The sequence below is a fragment of the Rhinolophus sinicus genome, linkage group LG15 (genome assembly GCF_036562045.2).
Source record: "Rhinolophus sinicus isolate RSC01 linkage group LG15, ASM3656204v1, whole genome shotgun sequence".
Taxonomy (NCBI): Eukaryota; Metazoa; Chordata; class Mammalia; order Chiroptera; family Rhinolophidae; genus Rhinolophus; species Rhinolophus sinicus.
The window spans coordinates 46,761,665-46,785,900 of NC_133764.1; the positions used below are offsets into that span (position 1 = coordinate 46,761,665).

At 40.1% G+C, this 24,236-nt stretch overlaps 1 protein-coding gene across 4 annotated transcripts in view; it reads right to left on the bottom strand.

The window, feature by feature from the left end:
- The window catches only part of IKZF3 (IKAROS family zinc finger 3), a 79,458-nt gene continuing 55,222 nt past the window's right edge, over positions 1-24,236 (bottom strand). For 3 of the 4 annotated variants that reach the window (XM_074319637.1, XM_019747807.2, XM_074319638.1), the window contains 2 exons: positions 16,551-16,667; positions 1-6,704 (listed from right to left, as the gene is read on the bottom strand). In XM_074319637.1, the coding sequence (XP_074175738.1) occupies positions 6,001-6,704; positions 16,551-16,667 (821 nt within the window). In that variant the 3' untranslated portion in view covers positions 1-6,000. Of the gene's footprint in view, positions 6,705-16,550; positions 16,668-16,782; positions 20,466-24,236 lie in introns of those variants that run through there. The other variant, XM_019747808.2, reaches the window with a different exon arrangement.

Below are 24,236 nucleotides of genomic sequence, written 5' to 3' on the forward strand. Positions count from 1 at the left end.
TAATTTTAAACACACCAGTATATATATTTTTTATTTTCAGTGTAAAAAATCAAACATAAAGAAACCTTGAAAATTATCAGCAGGGTTGTTTTTGATGCAAGGATGCACTCATGGTTCTGGCAAGGTTAGCACGGCTACATTTCAGAAGCAGACTCGTTAAACACTCGTTATTGAGAGTAGGGGGCCTTACAGTGCTCCAAATGGCTGGACTCCAGGTCAAACTTGAGGTGATCAAGAGGGAAGGTCAGTGCTGGGCAGGGAGGGCATTTCTGAGAAACGCAGATGACAATGCTGTGAGCACAGGTTGTGTCAAAACTTCTCGGCAAGGTCTCCCTCCCTCACTCCTGGTGGAAAGGCTGCTGTGAGCCCCAAACCACATTCCCTTCCTCACCGTCATTCTGCAGACGAGGGTCATCCACAGACCACACGTGTGGTGGCTTTGGCAACCAAAAGTTAAAATTAAGCTATGGTTTTTCCAGCAGCCAAAATGATCCCTCACCAAAGCTCACACAGACTGAGAACCTGAGCATGCAAAACCACAGTCTGGGTGAAGGGATGTCTGCTTTTCAAATGACCTGCTAATTCTTTGCAACCCACAGTAATTTGGTTTCTGTGAACCCACAGAAGCAGACCCACCAAAAAGGGCCATATCTGCTAACATGGAAGAGTCCTTGTATAAATGACTCACTGGCAATGGGATCCGTCACTCTTCAGGCTGCCCCATTTTCCTCGCATGTTAAAATGTCTGTTCTCAGCCTTTTCTAGGAGAGGAAGAAGCAAAGCTGCACTTATATTCAGAATATGAAACAGGCCCCACAGATGCGTGGCACGGGCTTGGAAGGTGGGTGGCACTATGGGACTGCTCCCCAGGTTTTCTAGAATGGGTCAGTGGGGAGACGGACAGTGAGGAACATTTGAGGAAACTAAATTGCTTGGGGACTTAATGGCTGAGGGCGCATAAGATGGCGAGGGAGCAAAGCTGTTCTACTCCCCTGGCTGCAATGCTGTGAAGTACCTGTAGCCTGTGGTTAAAGCACATTGGTTCTAAGGTTCAGTATGTTCTTTACTCTTATGCATTAAAACAACACGAAGGAAACTGTGTTACAGACCAGTTGCCTCCATTGGCAACTGAATTATTATTATGATCCTAGTATGGTCTTTGAATATTTTCCATGTCTTTAAATCCAAATATAGTACATATAGTGGAAAATTTGCAACCATCCAACAGAATCCCCCCAACCCCTTAAAAAAAAAAGTAATATTACCCCATAGACAAAATTACATAAAACCTCACAACATCTTTGGGAGGTAGATATTGTTATGACCTTACATTTTTTAATCAAAATATTAACACTCCAATTTCAGATAACTCAATATCAATGTATAAGACAGTCCACTATTATAATATTCAGAGGAAACGCATTCACCTTCTTTAAAGTACAATGATCTCTTTATCGTATTGAGAGCATGGAGGGGTACAGACTATATACAGCTGGGTAAACAGAGGTCCAGTCTTGTGTTATGAGCTCACACAAGTTTAAAGCCTGCAGCTCTCGTTGGGCTCTTCTGAGCCCCCAGTCTTAGAGGCAGGAGTCCCCAACTCTGGGTTCACTGATCATTCTCAGAACCAGTCAGTCCTTTAGAGAACAGAGTCCTTTTCCTCAGGTGGCCTTTGGTTTCAGGTCAAAATTGTCCTCTTTACAGGCACGTACATCCCCAGTCATTCTGCTTTTCTGAACTCTGCCTACAGAGTCTCAACTATGCTTTCTGTCTGAGCACAGAAATAGCTCCCAACTCTTTACAAGGTAAGAAATATTACTATATACTGCTCATCTTCTCCACAGCCTGATGCTGTTTTCCAGGACAAAATGTTCATCGCTTCACGTTCGTTACTCTCCTTGAGCTCACAAGTCCAAATTCTGAGTCTTTGTGAAAGAGCTCAGACATCTCTGAGGGCTCAAATCTTGAGTGTCTCCAAGTTTCTAAATCTCCACTAGAGACCAACATACATACCTGCTCTCAGTGGGGTCCAGTTTAAAGTGAGGGCTTTAAACATTTAATACTTCCATTACAGTCTTACTGCCCGCCCTGGGAAGTGCTGCTTTTTCCCTTCAAATATTCTAAACCTCATATTCAGCAAAGGAGGAGAAGAATAATGATACAGAAGCTACTTGGGGAAACTTTATGTTGATGTGAGCTTTGTTAATAACACAGTGTTTCAAGTGAGTAACATTTTGTATTCTTAAACATTTCTCTTTGCAAAAGAAATCTGAGGTCCTTTTATATCTGGGCCACTGCATGGGCCTAGCAAAATGTCGAGTGCTGCACTTAAAAGGTGAGAGATTGTGTCACTGACAAAGTCAAAAGCTGAGTCAGGAACAGCCCAGAGGTAACAGAGCATAAGATTAGCTAGTTTATCTGTATGAAGGCAAATATCTTTTTGGGAGAGTGACTTAAGGAATCTAGAAACTGCTGGATTTATTAATTTTTTCCCCCCTGGTGGTAGTGGTGGAGGGTAATGGGGAGAACACTTCTGTTTAGTTCTCTGCCAGTAGGAAATACCCTTGCAACACGTCAATTGGTGGCAAGGGACATTTGGAGATCCAGTTTTCTCCCTTTTTCACCCTTACCCCCATTTTGTCTCCTTGGCTCCAAGGGAACTTTTCATGGGGTGGGCTGTTTCTCAGATTGTGGCCTCCTGAGTGTGTGGTGGGAGGCCTGCCTAATAATGGAGAGAGACCAACACGTTCAGAGGGACTCTGGCTCAGAAAGCAAATGTGCTGCCTGAAGCCGCTACGAGACTTCACTGTCCAACAGGGTCCATTGGTTGGTCAGACATGAGTCCTGACTCGCCCTTTTCTCTAAGCATCTTGCTAACATTCTCCTTCACCCTCTTCCCCCACCCCCAGCACGGGGACGGTGGAGGGTCATTAATTAGTATAAGGAGTGCCTACAGAAGAAAGTGTTTACTTGTGTGGTGGTAACCATTACATACCACCTGGTTCAACTTTTAAGCTAGAAGAAGGTGGAGTTTCCATATAAATTTTCTCTGGACTTGACATGCCCTCATCTAGGCTCAGAATGCTACTCTGAAAGTACAGCCTTTGGAAATCATTCAGAAAACCCATTAGTCACAGGGAAAATGAGGGTCATATCAACAAAAAGCGTCCCCAAGTGGGTGGGATGGGCCTTCATTTCACTATCTTAGGTGCAGAAGTTGGTGTCTTCAACAGAGACTTTCCCACTAATCTGGTGGAAATGCTTGCTTTCCCTAGCTTCCCTCCTACTAATCCTCACTTCCAAATTCTCTTTCTTCTGCTTCCTGAATAGTCAACAGGATGTGTGATATTTCAAGAATTTAATAAGCAGCTCCTCTTTCACAATGGGTATAAGCAACCTGGCACAGCTTGGAGTCTAGGATTATGTAAACACAGTGATATAGTGAATACTACACACAGAAATACATCTAGTCTTTTAGCTGAAATCTCCAACGTGTTGGGACTGTTGCCATGGAATTTCACAAAATCTTTTTTCCTGAGACAGACGCCATGCTACAAAGAGGGATAAGCCATTTGTGCAGTCTGAGGTGGAACATTTTAATTACTGGCCACACATAAACGAGTTGAGTTTGAGCCTAATGCATAAACCCTTTTGAAATATCAAGGCAGATACATAAAATGCGAATCTACCAGGAATTTGGGATTCTTGGCTCTGGTAGAAATATTCACAAAGCTGACTCTTAATTTGTAAACAGGCTCCATGAAGTTGTCCCTGGAAGCAGAATTTATTTTCCCTAACACAAGTTCTTAAAAAGGAAAAAAAAAAAGGTTTTGGCAAGCGGCTGCAGGTGCCAGTTTGTGTGTACACTTTGGGGCAAGATCAAAATACCTTCCTGTTTTTTGTTCCTCCCCACCATCCTCTTTACATTCACAACTCAGTGGCTAAAGGAAAAACTTAACACTACCATTTTCACACCAAAGCTATGTGAAACACATATTCATATATAGACTCTTCTGCTTAAACTTAATGCTGCATAAATGCTTACTTTTTCAAACTTTGGTGGGTATTAAATACCCACGAATACATTAAGAGCTTTAAAAAAATAACTGGTTACTGCATAATCACATAAATTTAAAGCTGGAAGGGATCTTACAGAACATATAAATTCAACTCTATTCAACAGTTAGGAAACTTAGTTTTAAAAGTTAAGTGACTTCAATGGAGTACTATTCTGCCATAAGAAAAGATGAAATACTGCAATTTGCGACAACATGGATGGATTTTGAGATTATGCTGAAAGAAATAAGTCAGACAGAAAAAGTCGAGAACCATATGACTTCACTTATATGTGGGATACAAAACTGAAAGCAACAAAGGAACAAAACAAACAAACAAAGAAACAAAAACTCATAGACACAGACAACAGTTTAGTGGTTACCAGAGGGTAAGGGGGGAGGGTGGATGGTAGAAGAGGGTAAAGGGGGTCAAATATATGGTGATGGAAGGAGAACCGACTCTGGGTGGTAAGCACACAATGTGATATAGAGATGATGTATTACAGAATTGTACATTTGAAACCTATGTAATTTTACTAACCATTGTCACCCCAATAAATTTAATTTAAAAAAAGAGTTAAGTGATTTGCCCCAAGTCATACAGCTGCTTAGGGCAAATGTAGAACTAACAAACAGATTTTGTGGCCCCTATTCCGGTGTTAATTTTATAGTGATCACAGTGTTTTTCCTTGATAGCATGCCTCCCATAGTTAAGGATAGAAATGACCAATACATCTGCGGAACCAAGATCGGACTTTCAGGAATTTTTGTGGAATACAGCAGCTCCATTTAAAGTGGGGGTGAGGAAGAACCCAACCTGCCTGATAAAGAAGAACCTGCCAGGAGAGCTGTTCCCCTCCTCACCCCATCATGAAGCTCAGCTCTGATCTAAATAACACTCCTGGTGTCCATCCCTGAGTCCTCTCTGTAGGGAGGGGGAGACTAAGTCATACTTTTTGGAGTCTTTGGTATTTTTTTTATAAAAAAAAAAAAAAAAATCACTGGCAAGTTTGCTTTGGGTCTGTACTAATACTCCATGAAAAAGACCAAGAACTTTCAGGTAAATATTTTTTTTTCTTTCTCCCCTGGTGGTGCTGCTAAACCATCTTGTCACTCAGAACTCAGCTCTGCCAATCTTGATCACAGGAAATGGATGCCATCACCCACAGTGGACAACTTCCTGGAGTTTCGATGATGGTCTATATTTAAAACCATCAGTTCTTCTGGTATAGAATTTCTCCTATAGATGACTGACTCAACCCAAAGCAGCTTTTAATTGGAGATGGGAGGGTAAAGAGTAGAAGCAGAAGTATCATCAGACGACTTTTTTTTGTTTCTTATGTGATAAGGAATGGACTGATTCTCAGTGACTAGGTCTTCAGTCATTGGTAACAGGGACTTATTTTATGGCTATTCTTCCCCTTACTATTAGACTCTAACTGGGATGGGGCGATTACATCCTGACCCTTCAGCCTTGTGGTGAGTACAGAGGGCAAGTCTCCCCAACAAGTTCAGCCGGTCAGCTCTTCTTCTCTGTAGGCCTGGGCTTACAACCAGAAGGCTTTTGCACGTATGGCTGGCTGATGTGTCTCAGAAACAGTGTCTTGTGTGGCACAACTGGGGGACTCTTGATTGATAACAAACTCCAAAGAAAGCCTGTTCTATTGATGCAAAAGACAATGACCAAATACTTCACTGCCTTTTTAAAATATAAAATTCAAGTTCCGGATGGGAAAACAAAGGTTGCACAGAGTGTAATCTGGTGTATCTGCAAACAACTTTTGAATAGAGATTGCGTTTTTCTGTTGCTCATGTGAACGTGACCCTTTGTACGGAAAGGAGCTTGGAACAGAGTTTCTTTTGAGAGTAACTTGTTAGGCTGGGGTATCAGTTTTTAAAAGCAATGTTGACTGCTCAGGTGCAACTCATCTCTGGGACCAGATGTTCACTTCAGCATGGCTCTGTGTTCTCCTCTGGCTATGTGAGACGAGAACTCATACCGGTCATGGCTTCGATACCCACACATGTTACACTCAAAAGGGTCACGAAAGCCGTGGCAACCCATGTGAATAGTGAACATCACATAATCCAGGAAGAGGACTCGGCAGTGGTCACACCGATACACATCCATCATCTCCCCTTCTTTGTTGATCACTTTGATGGAGTCTCGTGGGCAGATGGGTGGGGGCTTGAGGAGTTCATAAGAGCGGGGGACCTCCTTCAGAAGCGGCATTCCATTGCGGACGCGCGGGGGGACCATGTGATTTTGCTGATAGATGTGATTCTGGCGCTCTTCATGGTTGCTGTCAGTGTCCGTGGAGTCGTGGCCACTGTTGTTGGGGGAGAGGCCTCTTTCCGAAGGCAGGCTCTTCTCTGGCAGGTGGATGCTCTTCTTTTCCAGGTCCTGGGGGGCACCATTCGGCATCTCAGCACGGGTGAGGGCTATGGGATACATGCTGCTGATAACTGGAACCATCTCTGAGGTGGGAGCAGGGGGTGTCTGGACTAAGGGGCGCAGGGCCTCGGCACCGAGATAGCTGATGGCATTGTTGATGGCTTGGTCCATCATTCGGGTCTGTATTATCTCACTCTCTTTCTCGTACATATAGCTGGGAGTATAGCCGACGTCAAAGCAGTGGCGCTTTTCACCTAGAACAAGTGACAGAGTGAGTTACAAAAGGAAAAATACGAAGGCAGGCTGTTTGTAAAATTGTTTTTCAGAGTCATGTTCAAGAACACCCAGCCCAGCACAATGGTTCCATGTGGTGCTAAAGTCTCAGGGGACAGCAGATGACAGCACACGAATAAATTAAGCCAGCAGGCAAACAGGGGAGTCAGAGATGTCATTAAGTTGAAGCTACAATGTGAATTGTTTCCACTGCTCCTGTCGGAGGGGAACTCTGGAGAAAAGGAAGCAAGAGAACAGGAAGATGGGGTTTAAAGGGGGCTCCCTGTGCAGGAGCACAGGGGCCTCTGCACTTCCACTGTGTGTGAATGCTTAAGACAGAGTCAATTCCCAAACTCTAATTTTGCTTGTTATTTTGTGCTTATCATACCAGAGAGCCAGGGGACGGAAGTACTGCAAAAAGCGGGGATGTTCAGTGACGAGGCCTCGGCGGCTTTTTAAATAGCTACAGGAGTAGAAAAAATAGCTCCAGAAACTCCCCACTCCCTACACTTGCCACTCCCCAAACACATCAGTTATCAGACTGAGATTTAAGTAAGAGCTTTAAATGTGGAAAGTTTTAGAAAAGCTTTCTTGATGAAAGATCATGATCTTTGTCCCTTTCATAAAGTGTGTTATTCTTTTGCTTGAAAAAATGTATCATTGATACACATGCGATCATTAGGACCTATGTCACACTTAACTGAAACATTTATTTGTGGTCACCGGCTCCTACTTCGCATGTCAAACTGCTGAGAAATTTTGAAAACAGAGTTTAGCCACCTTCAGGGCGTGTGGGTGTTGTGTGTTAGAAAACAGAGGCTCTCTGGTCACAGGGAAAGCAGGAGCCGCGTCTGCAGTGAGGGCAGATGTCCTCAGTGGTGAGTGGCTGGTAGAAGAAGAGAAAGCGGGGAAGACATGTCAAGAGCTAGCAGTGAGGCTAAGGTTATTGCTGATGCTTTTTCACTCTACAGACGCTGGATTCTGGAGAGATTTGCTGAACCATATCCTCTCTTCTGTAACATTTCCTAGGTACTTGTGGTTCCAAAATTTGTCCCTGCCATACAGTATAGGGTCCAGTAACAAAAACCTACAAGGAAACAAAAGGATTGGGAGAACCAGTTCCTTTTGTCGAGGTGTCTCCAGCCTGGTGGCAGAGAAATAAGACCTGTATGTATAGAACTGGAGAAAAAGAAATGTTAAAAGTTGTGAAAGGACTGTCTTGTCCTATGGAGGCCTTTGACTTATTCCAAAAGCCATGTTTTAGGCCTGCAAGCAGAGGAGTAATGTCTTCTTTAAAAAGAATTATAAGGCAAGGCAAAGGCAGTTTGGTACAAATTGTATATTTAAGTGGTAAGAGAATGCAAAAAATTCAGGAGTACTTGGGGAAGGGAAAGTATTCTTGCAAAACCTAAATTTTGTGAAGGTTCTTGAAATGGTAGGATTTAGATTTTCAGAGAGGTAGAAGAGACATCCTAATCGAGGAGGGAGCATGAATGAAGGCAGAGAAGTGGGAATAGACAGGACATGAGCAGGGAAGAGTAAGAGTCTGGCATTGCTAATGTCAAGAAGTACGAAAGAATTTCTCAAACTTCGCTTATTCCTTCACAATCTGCAATGTCCACACACCAGGGTAGTGTGGTGGCTGACAGCATGAGCTCCAGAGTCAGATGAATTAGATTTGATGCTGGCTCATCAGTTACTAGCTGCATGACCTTGGGCAAGTTACTTAACTTATCTATGGCTCCGTGTCCTCCTGTAAAATGGGGATAATAATTGTATTTACCTCACTGGTCTGCGCTTAGAACAGTGCCTGGCACACAGACAGCACTTGGTAAACATCAGGGTTTTTCATTTTGTTTGAATTTCCTTCCTTCCTTCCTTCTTTTTTCGTTAAAATAAATCTGTGTTTTTTTTTAAGGAATCTTTGTATCACTAACATAAAAGGAAAACCAGAATCACTTGCCACAAATATAAGGTAAAATCAAGATGATGAAACAGAGCAATCCAATTTTGATCAGATACTACTGTGAGTACTTGGAGGAAAAAAAATCCCCTCTCTTTCTTCAAAACAGGGATTCCCAAGTGTGAGATTAGTGTTAAAGACAACTAGCATCAAATTAAATCTAAATCTTTCTCCTTGGTATAATCACGGAGACTGAAAGAGAACTAAAAAGAAAATAATTTTCTTGCCATGTGGATCAAGGTTTTTAAATGCCCTGTGGGCCTCCTGGCAGGTTGCATCCCACATTTTGGGAGATGTTGAAAAAAGAAAACACATGGCGGAACCAAATGACGGGCATTCTGAATGGCCAACCATAGGGTTTGGATTTGAACAAAGAGCAAACCACTACATGCCCTTGAGCAAGGGAGGCTTGTGGTCAAAATGTTATTTTCAGGATATTAATGTAACAGCAATGTGTAAGATGGACCGGAACAGCGAGAAACTGCAGCCAGAAAGACCAGCTAAGAGATCTAATCTAATCAGACGCATTTGTCCTGCATCCCCACTACCTTAAGGCCAACCTGGTAGTTTCTAGACAAATACTCGAGAGAAAACATATGCAAAGAAAAACAGCCTTGACAATGCAATAAAAAGCAACAGAAAAGAAGACCTTTGCCAAAGTAATCAATGGTTCTTATTTTTAACTTCCAGATTGGACGTATCTTTTATAAGGCTGTTTGGAAGAATGAGACTGAGAAGAGGAAAGCCAGCTAAAGTTACAAATATTCATTCCCCTAAGAGTCACACAGAAGTGATGAACTTTGGTTTTGTGGCCTTTTCAAAGTTATTGATGATTTTCCAATGTGGCCAGCTCTACTCAACCCCTCACATACTATGGGTCCCTGAGAATGTTTTCATCTTTTTACCTAACGGAGAGGCTCCAGAAAGTTTCCGGGGTGGGGCAGGCACATCACAAACTCTGCTTTCATCCTTTCTCCCAGGAGTTGGCTTTACTTAGTGAGGCCTACAGTGTCACAACCCATACCACCTGCAGCATAAGTCAGAAAACAGCTGAGTGCTAAAGTTCTAAGAGGCAAAACATTAAGAGGAAAACGAACCTCTGGATGAGTGGAAATAAGTGACTGAGTTCTGTGGTTAACGCAGACCATTGTTCATTGTAAGAAGATGGGAGAGCCTAAGATCTTCACGTGCCCGCACCCTGCAGTCGTCAGATCCCCTCATCTCTGAGTTACGGTAACTTGAGTCGTGCAGATGATTATCAGTCACCTGTAGACACGATGACTCAATGTGTATGAAACTCAGAATGGGTAAGCTACAGTAATTGAAAAGCCAACAGCTCACGTTTCTTTAGTAACACACTCATAAGAAAGGTTAGTCAAACCACAAGAGTGTAACTGCTCCCAAACCTGCACGGAGCTTCTAGTGCAGCTTCTAGTCAAAATCGTACCGCACCTTTGAATGACTAATGAGAGCAGCTTCAGGCTGAATTAGAGGTTTTTCTCCCGGTAAAAATACAAATGGCCACAGCAAGTCCTAAGTTTAGAAACCAAGGCTGCCTGATTGGGCCATTCCCTACCTGCGATTCTTTTTAAAGGTGTCGATCCCTAATACCTAGGCTTTGGTAACGCTAAACCGCCCGACCTGAATTGCAGCAACGTGGCGAGGCCATATGGTTGTTGGCTTCTAAGTGCCAACTTCAAAGCACAGAATCACAGCCTAGAGCTAAAAGGGACCATCACTGAGCATGTGCGTTCAGGCCTCTGCCTTTGGGGTGGAGGGATGAGATCCACACCCTAACCTGTTTATTTCTGGTCTTTATGTTTCATGGTACCTAGCACTGTCTTATACAGAATACTAATAAGAACACCTACTATTTATTGAGCCCCTATTATATATCCAGTGCTGTCCTAGGTACTCATTTTACCTGAGATGAATTATTATCCCTTAGTCAGATGAAGAACCTAAAGCACAGTTTGATTAAGTTGCCAAGGCTGCTCAGTTGCTAAATGGAGAACCAGGATGCAATCCAAGGGCCCACGTACCTCAGTATGGGTTTGAGTGTTAACTGTTTCCCAGCTGCTACCTTGGCCGTGGCTGCACAATCCCACCACTGGCAGTGACTTTAGATTCTCTGCTGGGATGGTTCCCATGAGCAGTAGAAAAGCAACTGTGCTTTGTTCCATACGGGCCAGCATGCAGCATTTAAGAAATACCCGTGATGCACAGTGCTGTGATGTCTCTGAGGTGTTTGACAGAGCGCCTGGCATATGCAAGCGCTCCATAAGAGATAGATGTTTTATTATGACGATTATCATCATCATCATCGTCATCGTCACACCATAGTAGGTGCTCTGAGTAATACAAACCTAAGTGAATCCAATAGGAGGTGCAGCATGTACACAATTTCATTACAAATCAGTATCCTTAATACTATGTGGTGGAACCAAGTATAGAGTAGCCAAGAGAGTGGAGAGAGAAAAATATGGATCACTTCTCAAATATGCCACACATAACATGGGGCAAATGCTAATCTGTTCTTTTTTTAAAAGACCACTTGTCATCTGAGGTGGTGGTGGTGGCGGTGGCGGAGATAATCATATGTCTCACAAAAAGTGGACTGTTAAACTTGCCTTGAGTGCAGAGGGACAAGAGAGCCAAGAGGAGAGTAGGGGTGAAGACCACGTATACCGGGGGTGCCAAAAAAATGTATACAAGTGGACACTTTGGTCAGCGTTGCTCAAGCAGTAGTTCGCCGTAATCAGAAGTGTCTGGACGCTGATGGTGACTTTGAGCACCTCTTGTAATTGCAGAAGTCAAACAGGACTTGTATTCATCTTTTGTTATCGGTATATATGGAGTATTACAATTTTAATAGTTTTCCTTTCTTAAAATGTGTATACATTGTTTTGGCACTCTCTGTACTTATAAGGGCAGATTGAGGGTGGGCATTCCAGACCAAGAGCGTGGAGAGAACGACTACATGGAAGTGGGAAAGTATTACACAGAAATGAGAGTAGTTCACTGTGGCTGAATTAAAGGAGTAGTTGGCTGAATGATAAAATCAGAAAAGGTACATTGGAAACAGATTGTGGAAGGCTCAGACAGCCTGGGTGGTTTGGATTTTATTCCAATGGGGAGCCATTGAAAGGTTTTTGTGAGGAGGGGGAAAAATGATTTGAACATTATCAAAAGAACACAATTCTAATATTACAATCATCATGATGGGGTAATGTGAAATATTCAGGTTTTCTTTATCTTTAAGTTTCTTCTTTGGGGGCGGCTGGTTAGCTCAGTTGGTTAAAGCGTGGTGCTCTTAACAACAAGGCCGCAGGGTTTGATCCCCACATGGGCCACTGTCAGCTGCGCCCTCCACAACTAGACTGAAACAATTACTTGACTTGGAGCTGATGGGTCCTGGAAAAACACACTTAAAATAAATAAAAGTTAAAAAAAAAAGTTCCTTCAAGTCACTTGAATGTATTTGCTGCCACCTTCATACAATTTCCCGTGTGTATTATCGCTTATTCTTACTACAAGCACATATCAAAAAAAAAAGGCAGGTAAGTAGAGTAAATGGAATATCTGATGGTGATTTATGGCTCTGATCTCAATCTAAATGAGACTAAAGTGACTAACACTTCTTCCAGGAGGAGAAAAGCAGAGGGGAGCCACAGAACAAGAAGCAGGAAGGTGAGTGAACAAAGAGAGCTGTGGGGGTGGCGGTGAGGAAAACTGAGCTGGAGACCACATTTTTGTGTGTGGTTGTTGCTGCAGAAGGCTTTGTCCTCTGTGACATACAATGACGCGCCATTTGGATCTTGTCTGTCCTGATGGGATCACCACGAGAAGACATTTCTTTTTTTAAGGAAACACACCCTTGAGGGAGAATGACTGCCCTTCTTCAGGGCTTTTCTTTCACCAGTTTTCAGTAACTAGACTCATCTCTGTCCAAAGCCCCTGTGTCACACACATGACATGCAGTGCTCTGGGTGACCTCCCTTGGACTACAGCACTTTACAGGTTCTGGCCCTGCTCTGTGACCTACCAGCCGTGCTGACAGGGGATGCCATCTCTCTGATTCCCCTTCCCTCCTTGGTAAAAGTACTTCACCGGTGGTTCCTAATATCCCTTCAAACTATACAATTCTGTGGCTTTGTATTGCATATAGATTATGGATTTCAGCTCTTTGGGAAGGGGTCAGGAGAAGATGCTTGGGCTCCTAGAAACCGCTATTAAAACTGCTTCCTGTCCCTCTGTTAACCAAAGCGGACAATTTCTCATTAGTTACAGGGAGAACCAATGGTGTTTGTTGAAGTGTCAAAACCTCACTCACATGTTTACCGCGGGTGAGATCTTTTCTCATGTTCTTTTCAACATGAAAACTTTCTTTAATAAAGTAATATATAAAATTAAAAAAAAAAATAAAGAGATGCTATGGTAACCACTTCAGTTTGACTAACACATCTGTTTTTGGAGAAAGAATGAAAATCAGAAAAAGAAATATGCAGAAATGTAGTCATTTTCCTCCTCCCTCCAGGAGAGAAATCTGTCCTCTATTTTGAGCCAAGTATTTGAACATGGCCTAGTTAGAAGTATAGCCCGACAAGTTTATAACAGGAAAATAAGATTCAGAGAAAGGACAATCCTAAAAGGGTTAGGTGCTAAAAGTAAGGTCTTCTTGTTCTTTGAAAAGAACAACTAAGGATTATTTTGATGATGTTAAAATGCTGATTTCTAATGAATGTGTGTCAATTTATTTCCCATTTTAGAGAAAGTGATACAAAATTTCTTGGAGAATTAAAGGAAAAGATAATTTTATTTTTCTCCTTCTTGGGCAATTTAATTTTACTCTTACTCTTCAATAGAGGCATGTTTTTGTGTGTGTTTCTAAATGCACTTAGACTTAATCCAATTGTCACTTGTCCACAGTTTGTCCCTAATGGATGAGAAATGCTACCTGCTGGTAATTACTTCTAGCCTGTTCGGAAAGTATCAGGCTGACCTGATGCTATAATTTCACCTTTACTCTCACAGTTCAAGAGGTCGGGGAAGCCAAGGTTGGTCTGAGTGCTGTGCAACTGTCAGCAAGGATTAAAGGGAGTGACTCATTCTTCCTTCACACTTTACCCATTGCCATTTCCCTGGCGCTGATCTTTTCAGAAAATGGTGTCTTGGAGAGGAAATATAGGAGAGAGAAGAGAAAAGAGAAGAAGAGGGGAGGAGGGCGACATCAGCCCCATCTGTTTTACCTCACTTCAGCCCATACATTCACAGCACAGTGTCATAATGTTCCTCCCTCCGTTGGATATTTCTATTTTCTCTTAAAAAGGTTGATTCAGTTAAATGATTCAAGGGCTGTCTTTTATTTTAAAAAATATTTCTAAAACAAAGGTTCAGGATATAAACGAATGCTAGAAGATTACAACAGTGCTCAGGAACAAGAGTATCACGTGTATAGCAGGAGCTCTATCACCATTTCATGATGAGTGAATGGACAAAAGAGCAAATGAATAAGCAGTGATGCCCTAATCAAATATACAAATGTTGAGCTAATGCAGCTGTTTTATGGATACTCAAATTCATCTGCCTAAAAAACAAAAAACAAAAACAAAACCAAACTCTGAAATATATGGTATGGTTCATAACATAAACATCATGTCTGTACAACCTTGAGAAAAGAGTTTCTGAAGTTACACATATGGGCTTATAAACAGCAAGTGGTATTCACGATCGCTGCCTTTTCTAACTCATCTCACCGACTGGTAGGATGATAGAGCTGGGAGGCACTGTCCTGATCACTTCATCACCTAATCGGTCTCCTCATTTCACAGATGAGTAAGTAAACAGAAGCCCAGAAAGGTTACGTGATTTGTCTAAAACACACACAGTTAAGAAATGACTGAGCTAGAATCAGAACCTGGGTCTCTAATCCAGTGTTCTTCCTACTGCACTATAATGCTACAATTTACAAAAATAAATAAATAAATAAAAATAAAAAATTCCCTCAGTTATGTGGGGCCCTGAAGCCCTGAAGTTGCTACCTCAGCTCAATCCAAAAGCTAGCTCTACTGGGTTTCCTGATTCTACACAGAGAAAACGTGATGCTTCAGAAGATGAGAGAAATCAGCACCTACAAGAGCAGCATCTCATGAGTCTGGAAATAGAGGAGTGAAAATCCTCTGGTCATGATGGTAACAAACAAATGGAACACGGATTCCTGATGCAATGAGCAAACTGGCATGGACTTGGACATATGAACTATGTGTTTTCAAACCCATGAAAATACCAAAGCAACTTTTACTCTATTAAGTAGGGCTTTAGGTCAACGACAGGTTTAGGGCGGCTATTAAGAACCTTCTCTCATATATAGGTACCATCTGTCACATTTTAGTTCTCTTAGACCAAAATGCATTGACCACAACTGGATTGAAATGAAGTCACTTTACATTTTTTTCTTGCCCGTTTCTCCCCAAGTCCCTCCCACATCAACTACCGCCATTTCTAGAGTCAAAACTTTCCCCAAATTATATTACACTCACGGCATAGAATAACAATCCAGGCTTTTTTTTGTACTCCAGTCAGAACCTCTTCACAAAAGTAAAGATCAAAAGTAATATGAGTAATGTCTTAAGATAACGTTTTAGAATCCCAGTTGGTCTACTGTGCCTAACTCCATATGGAAGACAATAAGGAGAAGGGGTCTCTCTAAACAGAAATGCACCAACTTTAGTCTGACATAATTTACTTTTAAAGTGACTAAAAGGGTGCAAACACTCTTCAGCTAATCAAAATAAAATAAATAAGCATAAATACCAAGCTAGGTAATTTTGAAATGTATGGGTTCTTTCAATATATCTTTATAATTCACATAAAATGTCTGCCTGTAAAACAATTATCTACATCAGAATAAAATTTAGCCAGATTTAAAAACTTAATGTCTATAAAAGCTATTGAAAAGAATAAACACAAAAGGACTGGAATAAGAAATCAACAGTGGCAAGTAACTTTGGAAAAACAGACTGACAGATTTCCAAAATATCACTGGTGTTGAGGGAGCCCTATTTTCATGTGATAACTATTTTTATTCAATATCACTGACTTTCAATTTATAGCAAAACTGATACATTAGATTCGGCTGTCTACTTCACAAATACAAAAATACCAATACAAAATCTATTTTAAATATCATGGTCACATTTATGTAAACATCTGGGAGAATTCAGCAAAATATCTCTGCCCTTCAGCAGCCCTAATACTTTAATGGACATCATTATTTATTAGCCATCTCCTTCTGCTGTATTTTTTGACAATGTGAAAACCAATGGCATAAAAATTAACTCCGGTAAGATAGATGGCTAAATCAAACCTTGTTATTTCAATCTATGTTTTCCCAACCACTTTCCCTTAAAGTCAATTCTCAATCAAATTCAAGAAAAGATGGCAATTCACTTTAGAGCATGAAAAAGGTTTGAGCATGATAACGGAACCAACTTGTAAAATATAATTACAAAAGATTACAAAAATGTTATCTCAAACATCTTACTGGTGTAAATTGCATAAAGTTTCTCATGCAACATATGTCATTCAGAATAAAGAGGAAGGAACAGCATTTTTGACATCAACTCCATTTAGGAAACTGGATACCAAATATTCCCATCTTCAGTTGTTAAGATGCTTTAGTTAAAATATTATTCTATTTGCTCTAGTTATCAAAATGAATCATGAAGAATAAACGTGTACAATGGAAAACCAATTACCTTCTTTTAACAGAGATTAAGTTAGGAAGGGCCTGTGTAGTAAGCATCCTATGTTATCTTATTCAAACTATCTGCTAACAACAGCAGGAAAAGGGTTGTATTCTTACCAATGAATTTCTGAGGCATTGAGCTTTTTCGTTTTGCCACATTGCTTGCTAATCTGTCCAGAACGAGAGCTCTTTCACTTCCCATCTCTGCTTTGATGTGTCTTGCCTCCGCACTTGCTGGTTTGGAAAAATGTAAAAAGAAGAGGGAAAAGAACACGTTGGTAAATGGGGGAGAAAAGGAAATAACCTGGAAGGAAAAGGGTCAGAGGTCTGATGCACACTCTGTTGTTACCTGTTGTTACTGTTCAGATTCTTGCTTGGGGAACCTGCTGTGATCAGTGAAGCCAGGGCACCAGGGCACATTCAAATCTTGCAGTCCTTATGCTGAGATGGGAAAGCCCAACCCATCCCCAACCAGTACCTTCATTAGCAAGAGGAAGTATTAAATAAACAGCCTGGACGTGGTTGGTTGCAAAAAAGATAGATAGATGGAGATCTTCTAACCCCCGATCAGCCTTCTTTCTGATTCTGAGTAACTGCGTGTGACACCTGCAGACTGATATAATTCTTCTTAACAACTTTGAAAAAAAAAGTATGGTGCCCCAGATTTACTGCTCTGTTTATGTTAATAGCACTTTTGAAAATACACTTACCCAGACAGCAAGAAATCTACTCAGTGATTTGTGTATTGAAATTCTGAGTGTTTTGTTTTTTTTCTTTTTCTTTCTTGTTTACCCCCAGCACGCTCCTTTCAGTTCCTATCTTTTAAAATTCTATTTCTCTGGGCTCTGCATTATCTATTTCACATGCTCTTCACATTTAAAAATTGTCTCAGTTAAAATTTCCCTGAGCAACACTTCTGTCTTGAAATTGAAGAGCAATTTGTATAATGAATCTTTATTACATTTCTAATGAAAAATGTGAATAAAAACTGCCTAAGAATATGGTCTGTCAATCCATGAATAGACCTTCCAGTGGTATAGGCCTGTGGTTCTCAGACTTGCCTGAACATTAGAATCACCTAAAAGAGCATGGAAAACACACCTAAGCCCAGGCCCCACTTCAGATCAATTAAATCAGTATTTCTGGTATAGGAGCCTAGGCAATAAGATTTTTAAAGCTCTCCAGATGATTTTAAAATGTAGCCAGAATTGAGAACTACTAGAAGAATAACTAATCAACTAAATAGTTAATTGAAGTATATATATTTACTCTCATACAGCAGACAGCACCCAGTAAGAGTTCATGTTTAAAGTTCAAAGAGATACAGGCTGCTCTAAACATAGGCTTTAAACTTGAACACATGATGTTAGCCCAAGCTAGAGATCAGCAAACTTTTTCTATAAAGGGCCAGATAGTAGATATTTTAAACTTTGTGGGGCACGTATCATCTCTGGCCCATAGTCTCTGTTCCCCTCCCCCCTCACACGCCCTTTAAGAATGTAAAAACCCTGTACACAGAGGCTGCTTGCAACATTTGGCCTGAGGGTCACAGTTTGCTCACTCCTGCCCTAAGCAAACATATTGTGATCCTACAAACATTTCTCTCTGTTTTCTTACAAGCATTTCAGGAGGTCTAAACTAAACACTAAAATGAAGGATCTGTATATTTCTAATGTCTCTAAGGAAAAAGAAATTGAAATTAGTTTAAGGGACGAGAGTAAAAAGCAAGTGATGATTGCTGAATGGAATTTCCCCCAACTATATACACAGATGTAGGAATTGTTAGTGCTCATTCTGTTGAAGAGTTTGCTGTGTGAAGAGTTCCTAATATATGGAAATAATGTCGCCAATTCCTTGGTCGCTTAGACAGTCAGTACCACAAATGGACAACCCCAGAGAGAAGAATACTGGCCATCTCTGCAGTAAATGAACAGCAGAAAAAGACCTCCAAGGCACGACTGTCAAGTGTGGTCACGGTGAGAGAACCAAAGACAAATCAGAAAAAGAAATCAAAGTGTTAAATAGTTTTCAATTTTATTGTGGGCTTATTTTTGTTTTTGTTTTGTAAAACTCCATGCCAGTCATTACACAATAAATTATGAAGCTCAGGACTTTTTAAAATTCAGGAATAAAATGATACCTGGCTCCAAAACCAAGTAAGAGAAGAGAATGATAATGACTATATTACTAGACTTTGTGAGTTTCTTATCAAAAATAATTCTGTGTTCTGAAGAAATAAATTCTAGCCTCCAGTTTAAGCTATTTGTGTAATGAAAACAATAAAGGTCAGAATAAGAGGCCTGGGCAGCTTTTGGGCTAGTGGTGAAGTAATGCAACTTGGGCTGACCAACTGTTGTAAAGAAGTGGCATGTTAGTGACAGGACACTGCTACTGAGTGAAGTGGGTCAAATTCTGTCCAGCACAAGGATAGGTTTAAATGACCAAACAGGAAACTATTATATATATTATTTCCTTTCACACAAACCACCGCCAGATGTGGCACTACTCAGAGCCCCAAGAGCAGAGAGATGAAAGACAAAAAGGCCTGGGATTTGCAGTAAGTTCCTGAGGCTGTTATAAGGAGGCTTTTTCTTGAAGCATCAGAAAGGCAGCTAAGTTTGTGCTTAGACTGGGAACACTTATTCTGGTTTGAGCAACTGTGAGAACATTAAATCCAGGTAAGACTCCCCCCACCACTTTGTATTTATTACCAAAAAAATTTACAGTGACATGGGAATGAAGAACAGTACTTTGGGAACTTTAAACTTAATCCCCATTTTACCACCATTCTTATTAGTTCCTTTAGTCATTCCTCTAATCATCACCCAGAGGTATGTCCGTTTCATCCTAGCACTTTCCCCACGTGTTATGCTGCCAGTCTAGTTTTCCCCTTGTCTCTCAGCACTCACTGCGTACATTTTACCAAAGTCACTATCAATTACCACAAGCAGCTTTCTGAGGACACATACTCAATATCCTCTATATTTGGGAGGATGCTAAAGTGGGGATACATTGACCTAAATAACGTAATTAGGACATATCACTAAATGGCAACCCTCTGCGATAACATCACCTTTTAGTATCCCTGGTTACTCACCAAGTTTTCTAGATGAATCTTACCCTGTAAATCAGTGACCAAATGACTCACATTTTAAAAAAAGAAATTCTAGAAGTTATGGATAGACAGATAATTTGAGGCGCAGGTGGAGACTTTCCCATTTCCACAACTCTGGTTAGATTGAAAGAAATCCTCTGAACTAAGCTGGAGGGCTTCATCTGCCCAAAACCTCCCCCTGGATCGTTTCCTCAAAATACCAACTCCAAGAGCCCACCCTCATTGTACATGTGAACATACTCTAGAGATTAAGTTAATCTTTACCGAGTTAACTGAGTTTTCTAATTGGCAAGTTAGGCAAAGCCAAATTTTCAAATGAATATGGCACACTCTTATTTTCGTTCCCAAGCTGCTAGTTTTTTGCCTTGCAATAGTTGGACAGCTGCTGCACAATACCACTAAATGATCGCCCCTTAAAACACAAAGAAATGTTTTGGAGTTAGACAATCTTTTTGGGATTACAGAATTTATACAGTATACTGAAAAGAAAAAAAAAAGAGGACTATTGGCTTTTGGTTCTCTGCTTCAACTTTAAGACCCAACTGTCTATTTATACTATTTATACAAATAGTCTAGACTTGTTATCTTGCTGCATCATGTCTTAAAAATGTAAGTGGAGGGAAACCAGTTTGGCAAGATAGTAAGGGAACAAGATAATGGGTATAAATGACGAAACAGGAAATCCGTTCCTAGGTGGTATTTGGCAGTTTAATGTTGCAAGGGGTGGGTGTGGGGACGATGGGATGGTGGCAAGGAACAATTTGCACACTTGGTTCATGAGTGAGCACAGAAGGAGTGGGACTGTAGTTCTGGATCAATTCCCCTTCATGTCACTTGACTATTACATAGTGCATATACCAATTTTCATTAGCCAAATGATTTTAAAGACATGTTGAAAAAAATAAATAATAAAACTAACATGAAGTCATAATTACAGAATAGATTACTACCTTTAATCTCTGCACAAGTCTTAGTTTGGTTTTTAGTTAACTGTGCCCAGGATGCAATTTCTATCTCAAAGTAATTTCAGATTAAACTACGTAATTTGTTGTGTTTTTGTTTTTGTGCAAAATCCTTCATTAGATATTGAAGTGTTAAATGGAGCTCAAATAAGAGGCATGCTTCCTGTCTCTTCTATGGTGTCAGTAGCTAATAGAGAGTGGAACAAAGGGGTGTTAGTGTGCAATCTGAATTGTCTAGCAAGAGATTGCTATCAAAGACAGGCAGGTTCTAACAAAAAAGCTACATAAAATTGTTGCCTTTTTGAGCAAGCAGAAAGAATACTACCTATGAGATAGTATCAATTTTTAAAAAGAAGAATCAGTTGGGAAAACAGACTATTAAAATGTTTTTTAACTTTTTCTTTGGTCTGCCACTTGGTAAAAATATGTTTATTCTGAAACTCTCATGCTTGTATTAACTCAACTGAAACAATGAGAATGAAGATAAAAGGTTTTGACTCCTAGATTCATAAATAAATATAATTATTCAATTACTTTAAAATCTTGTTCTTGCTAGAACTCATTGTCATACAAAAATATGTCCCACTCCAAGTATTCATAATTTGTGTGAAATGAGGCTAAATGAATCTCTATACCAGCTGTTAGTCCCTTTCTGGAATAAGGATCAAGCTAATGTGAAAATGAAATCTGTGGTGTTCTATGTTCATTATTCTTTTCATACATACTCCATTAAGACAGCAGAATTGGATTATCTTGATGATGTCATTCATGATGTCTGGTGAAGAAACATGGACCGAAGTAGCAATATCACACATTCTCTATTAGACCTTTTGTTATATCAGGGGTGTCCAAACTTTTTTCAATGTTTTTCACCAAGGGCCATATGTGGTAAAATACACAAACAGCCGGGCCACTCACTCGAGGTGAACTACGTATTGCCTCACCTGGTTTATTTAAGTAAATTAAATATATTTTTGGAATTTGCTGCGGGCCAATAAAAAATGGATCGCGGGCCGCAGTTTGGACACCCCTGTGTTATATCAATAGATCAAGTACCCAATCCCTTGTTGGAGTGAATTCTTCAAGGGTAGGGCTTTAACCTTCACTCATCTTTACAAACAGCTCTGACACAGAGCCTGACACATAGAGAATACAAAAAATGCTATTAGAATAATAGAAAAATGATCAGTAAGGCCAGAAGTCATGTTGCCCAACACGGCATTCTTTGGCAGACTGGTCTCCGCTCCAAGGCCTTTCTCTGTTCTGCTTCCATAATGGCTTGCTTCCTGTGGAGGGCAGGTTGGTCCCAAGGCTTTGCTGTCACACTAGGCACACTTCAATTTACAATAAGCACGTGATGAATAAGTGCTGAATCGACAGTAGCAATGGAGCATCATCACTTTAAAAGCTAGGGATGAAGGGATAAGATGTACCACTGGTGACTACTTTCATCATCAGGGTCAGAATGGAACACTATATCCAGATTGGGACTCCCAATTTTAGGAAGGAAAGAGAAATGGAAACCATATCGGCAATAATTAAAGGATTGGCTTGTGTTGGCTTAAACAATATTTACATTTTGGATTTCAGGGAAAATCAGGGGAAATACTTGAAATATAAAAGAGAATAATACATTGACTGATATGCAGTATTTATTATACTTCATTAAGCTGTGACTTTATATATTTTGTAACCTGAAACCACCATTACAACATATTTGTTTAAAAAAAAATCAAAACTTGCTGACTTAGTTAACCCTTTATTTTTTTGCTGAGACTTAAAGTATGTTGCATGCATCCATCAAACCACCCTGTGAAATGCAAATTAACTCATCCTCTGTATTTCAGCATTTCCTGAATCACCTTATACCACTGAAGATAGCTCAATTATTTCTTTAGAAATCTTCCAAATTTGAAATTTCTAAAAAAGGTTATGAGGATGGGAAGTAAGCTGTAATCTTACTTCAAAATCAAGAATTTTGAGCTTCTTGTTCTAGAGGGTAGTGTATTGACTTTTTTCCTCTGACTTCCAGAAGAATCAAAACACACATATATGCATATGTATGTGTCTATTAGTATGCGTGTTACTATATTTCTTTTGCTATCCAAATAATGTATGACCTTTAAAAAATATAGCTAATCAAGCCATATTTCCCAAAAGTGGAAAAAGTAGAAAACACCCAAATGTCCATTAACTGAGGAATGGATAAAACATAATAAATCTAGAGAATGGAATATTATTTGGCCATAAAAAGGAATGAAGTGATGACACATGCTATAACACGATGAATCCTGAAAACATTATGCTAAGTGAAGGAAGCCAGACATTAAAGGCCACATATTGTATGATTCTATTTAAGTGAAATATTCTGAACAGACAAATCCATAGAGACAGAAAGTAGATCAGTGGTTGCCGGGGGCTGGAGAGAGGGGATATGGGGAGTGACTGTTAATGGTGGGGAGGGGGACAGGGTTTCTTTTGGGGGTGACGAAAATGATACGGAATTAGATACTGGTGATGGTTATATAACTTTGTGAATATATTTAAAACTACTAAGTTGTTCACTTTAAAAAGGTGAATTTTATAGTAGGTGAATTATTGCTCCATACATTTTTTAAAGTTAAAAAATATAGTTAATCATGAAAACAACGGATTTTCTAGTGATTTTTAAAATAAATCACTGAATTTTTGATGTCTCAATTTTCTCACCTCTAAAATGAGGTAAAATTCGATGCTCTCTATAATCCTTCTAGCTTTAAATATTAATGATTCTACTTGGAATATAACAGATATTGCTAAATTGGGGATTTCTCACAGTAAGACCTTTGTCTATTGTCTGAAATATGGAACTATGAGTAAAGAGGCCTGAGTATTGCCTGACTAACCTGAAGCATGTCACCTAAGATGTCAAAACCCAAGTTCTGGGTGTGTTTTTTTTCTCTTCTTTTTTGAAAGAGTAAACATTTCTCTTTAGAAATAAGAGGAAATCCAACTCCTTGATAAAACCAAAGATGCCATCAGGATAAAAAGCAGAAGCAGTGCAAACCAACGGAATTCAGTTGGCCAGCTCCTAACACCATAAAATAGGCTTTATCTACAACAAAAGTTTCCTCTCACTCAAACGGGTGCAGTTAAACTACTCATGATTTCCACTCCATTTTCCCCGAGTTTCACATTATTTCTGTTATGTTTTTGTAATCTTTCTGCTTTAGAATATTCAAACTATTCAACTGCTGTTGTCAAACACCGCATCTCATGAGGACTTGTACCTACTCTAAATAAGCAACTGGTTCAAATGACCAAATAAAAATATCAGACAAGCCAAACTGCAGAACCAGGCTGATGGTCAATGGAATGGGACAAAGGACAGCTGCAGAGATGATACACAAAAAAGTTTCAGGCCGTTTCGACTGAAGAACGAAAAAGAAATAAAACCACAATTGACATATGGAAAGACATCTAGTGTTTCAACCAATTGCCACTATGCATATAATTCAAAACAATGAATAAAATATGAAATTCCCAAAGCCAAACATAAGTGTCACAATAAATCATACGAGTAGACAAGTATATGATTTTTGGGCCTTGTGCAAAGAAAATCGGTGTGGTTTTAATCAACTCTGCCCTAGCCACTTCTCAAGCTGCTCTACCCTCAATCTCATTTCAGTTAATGGTAACTGCATTCTTCATCACATCCCACATCAATCTGTTAGGAAATCCTTTTGG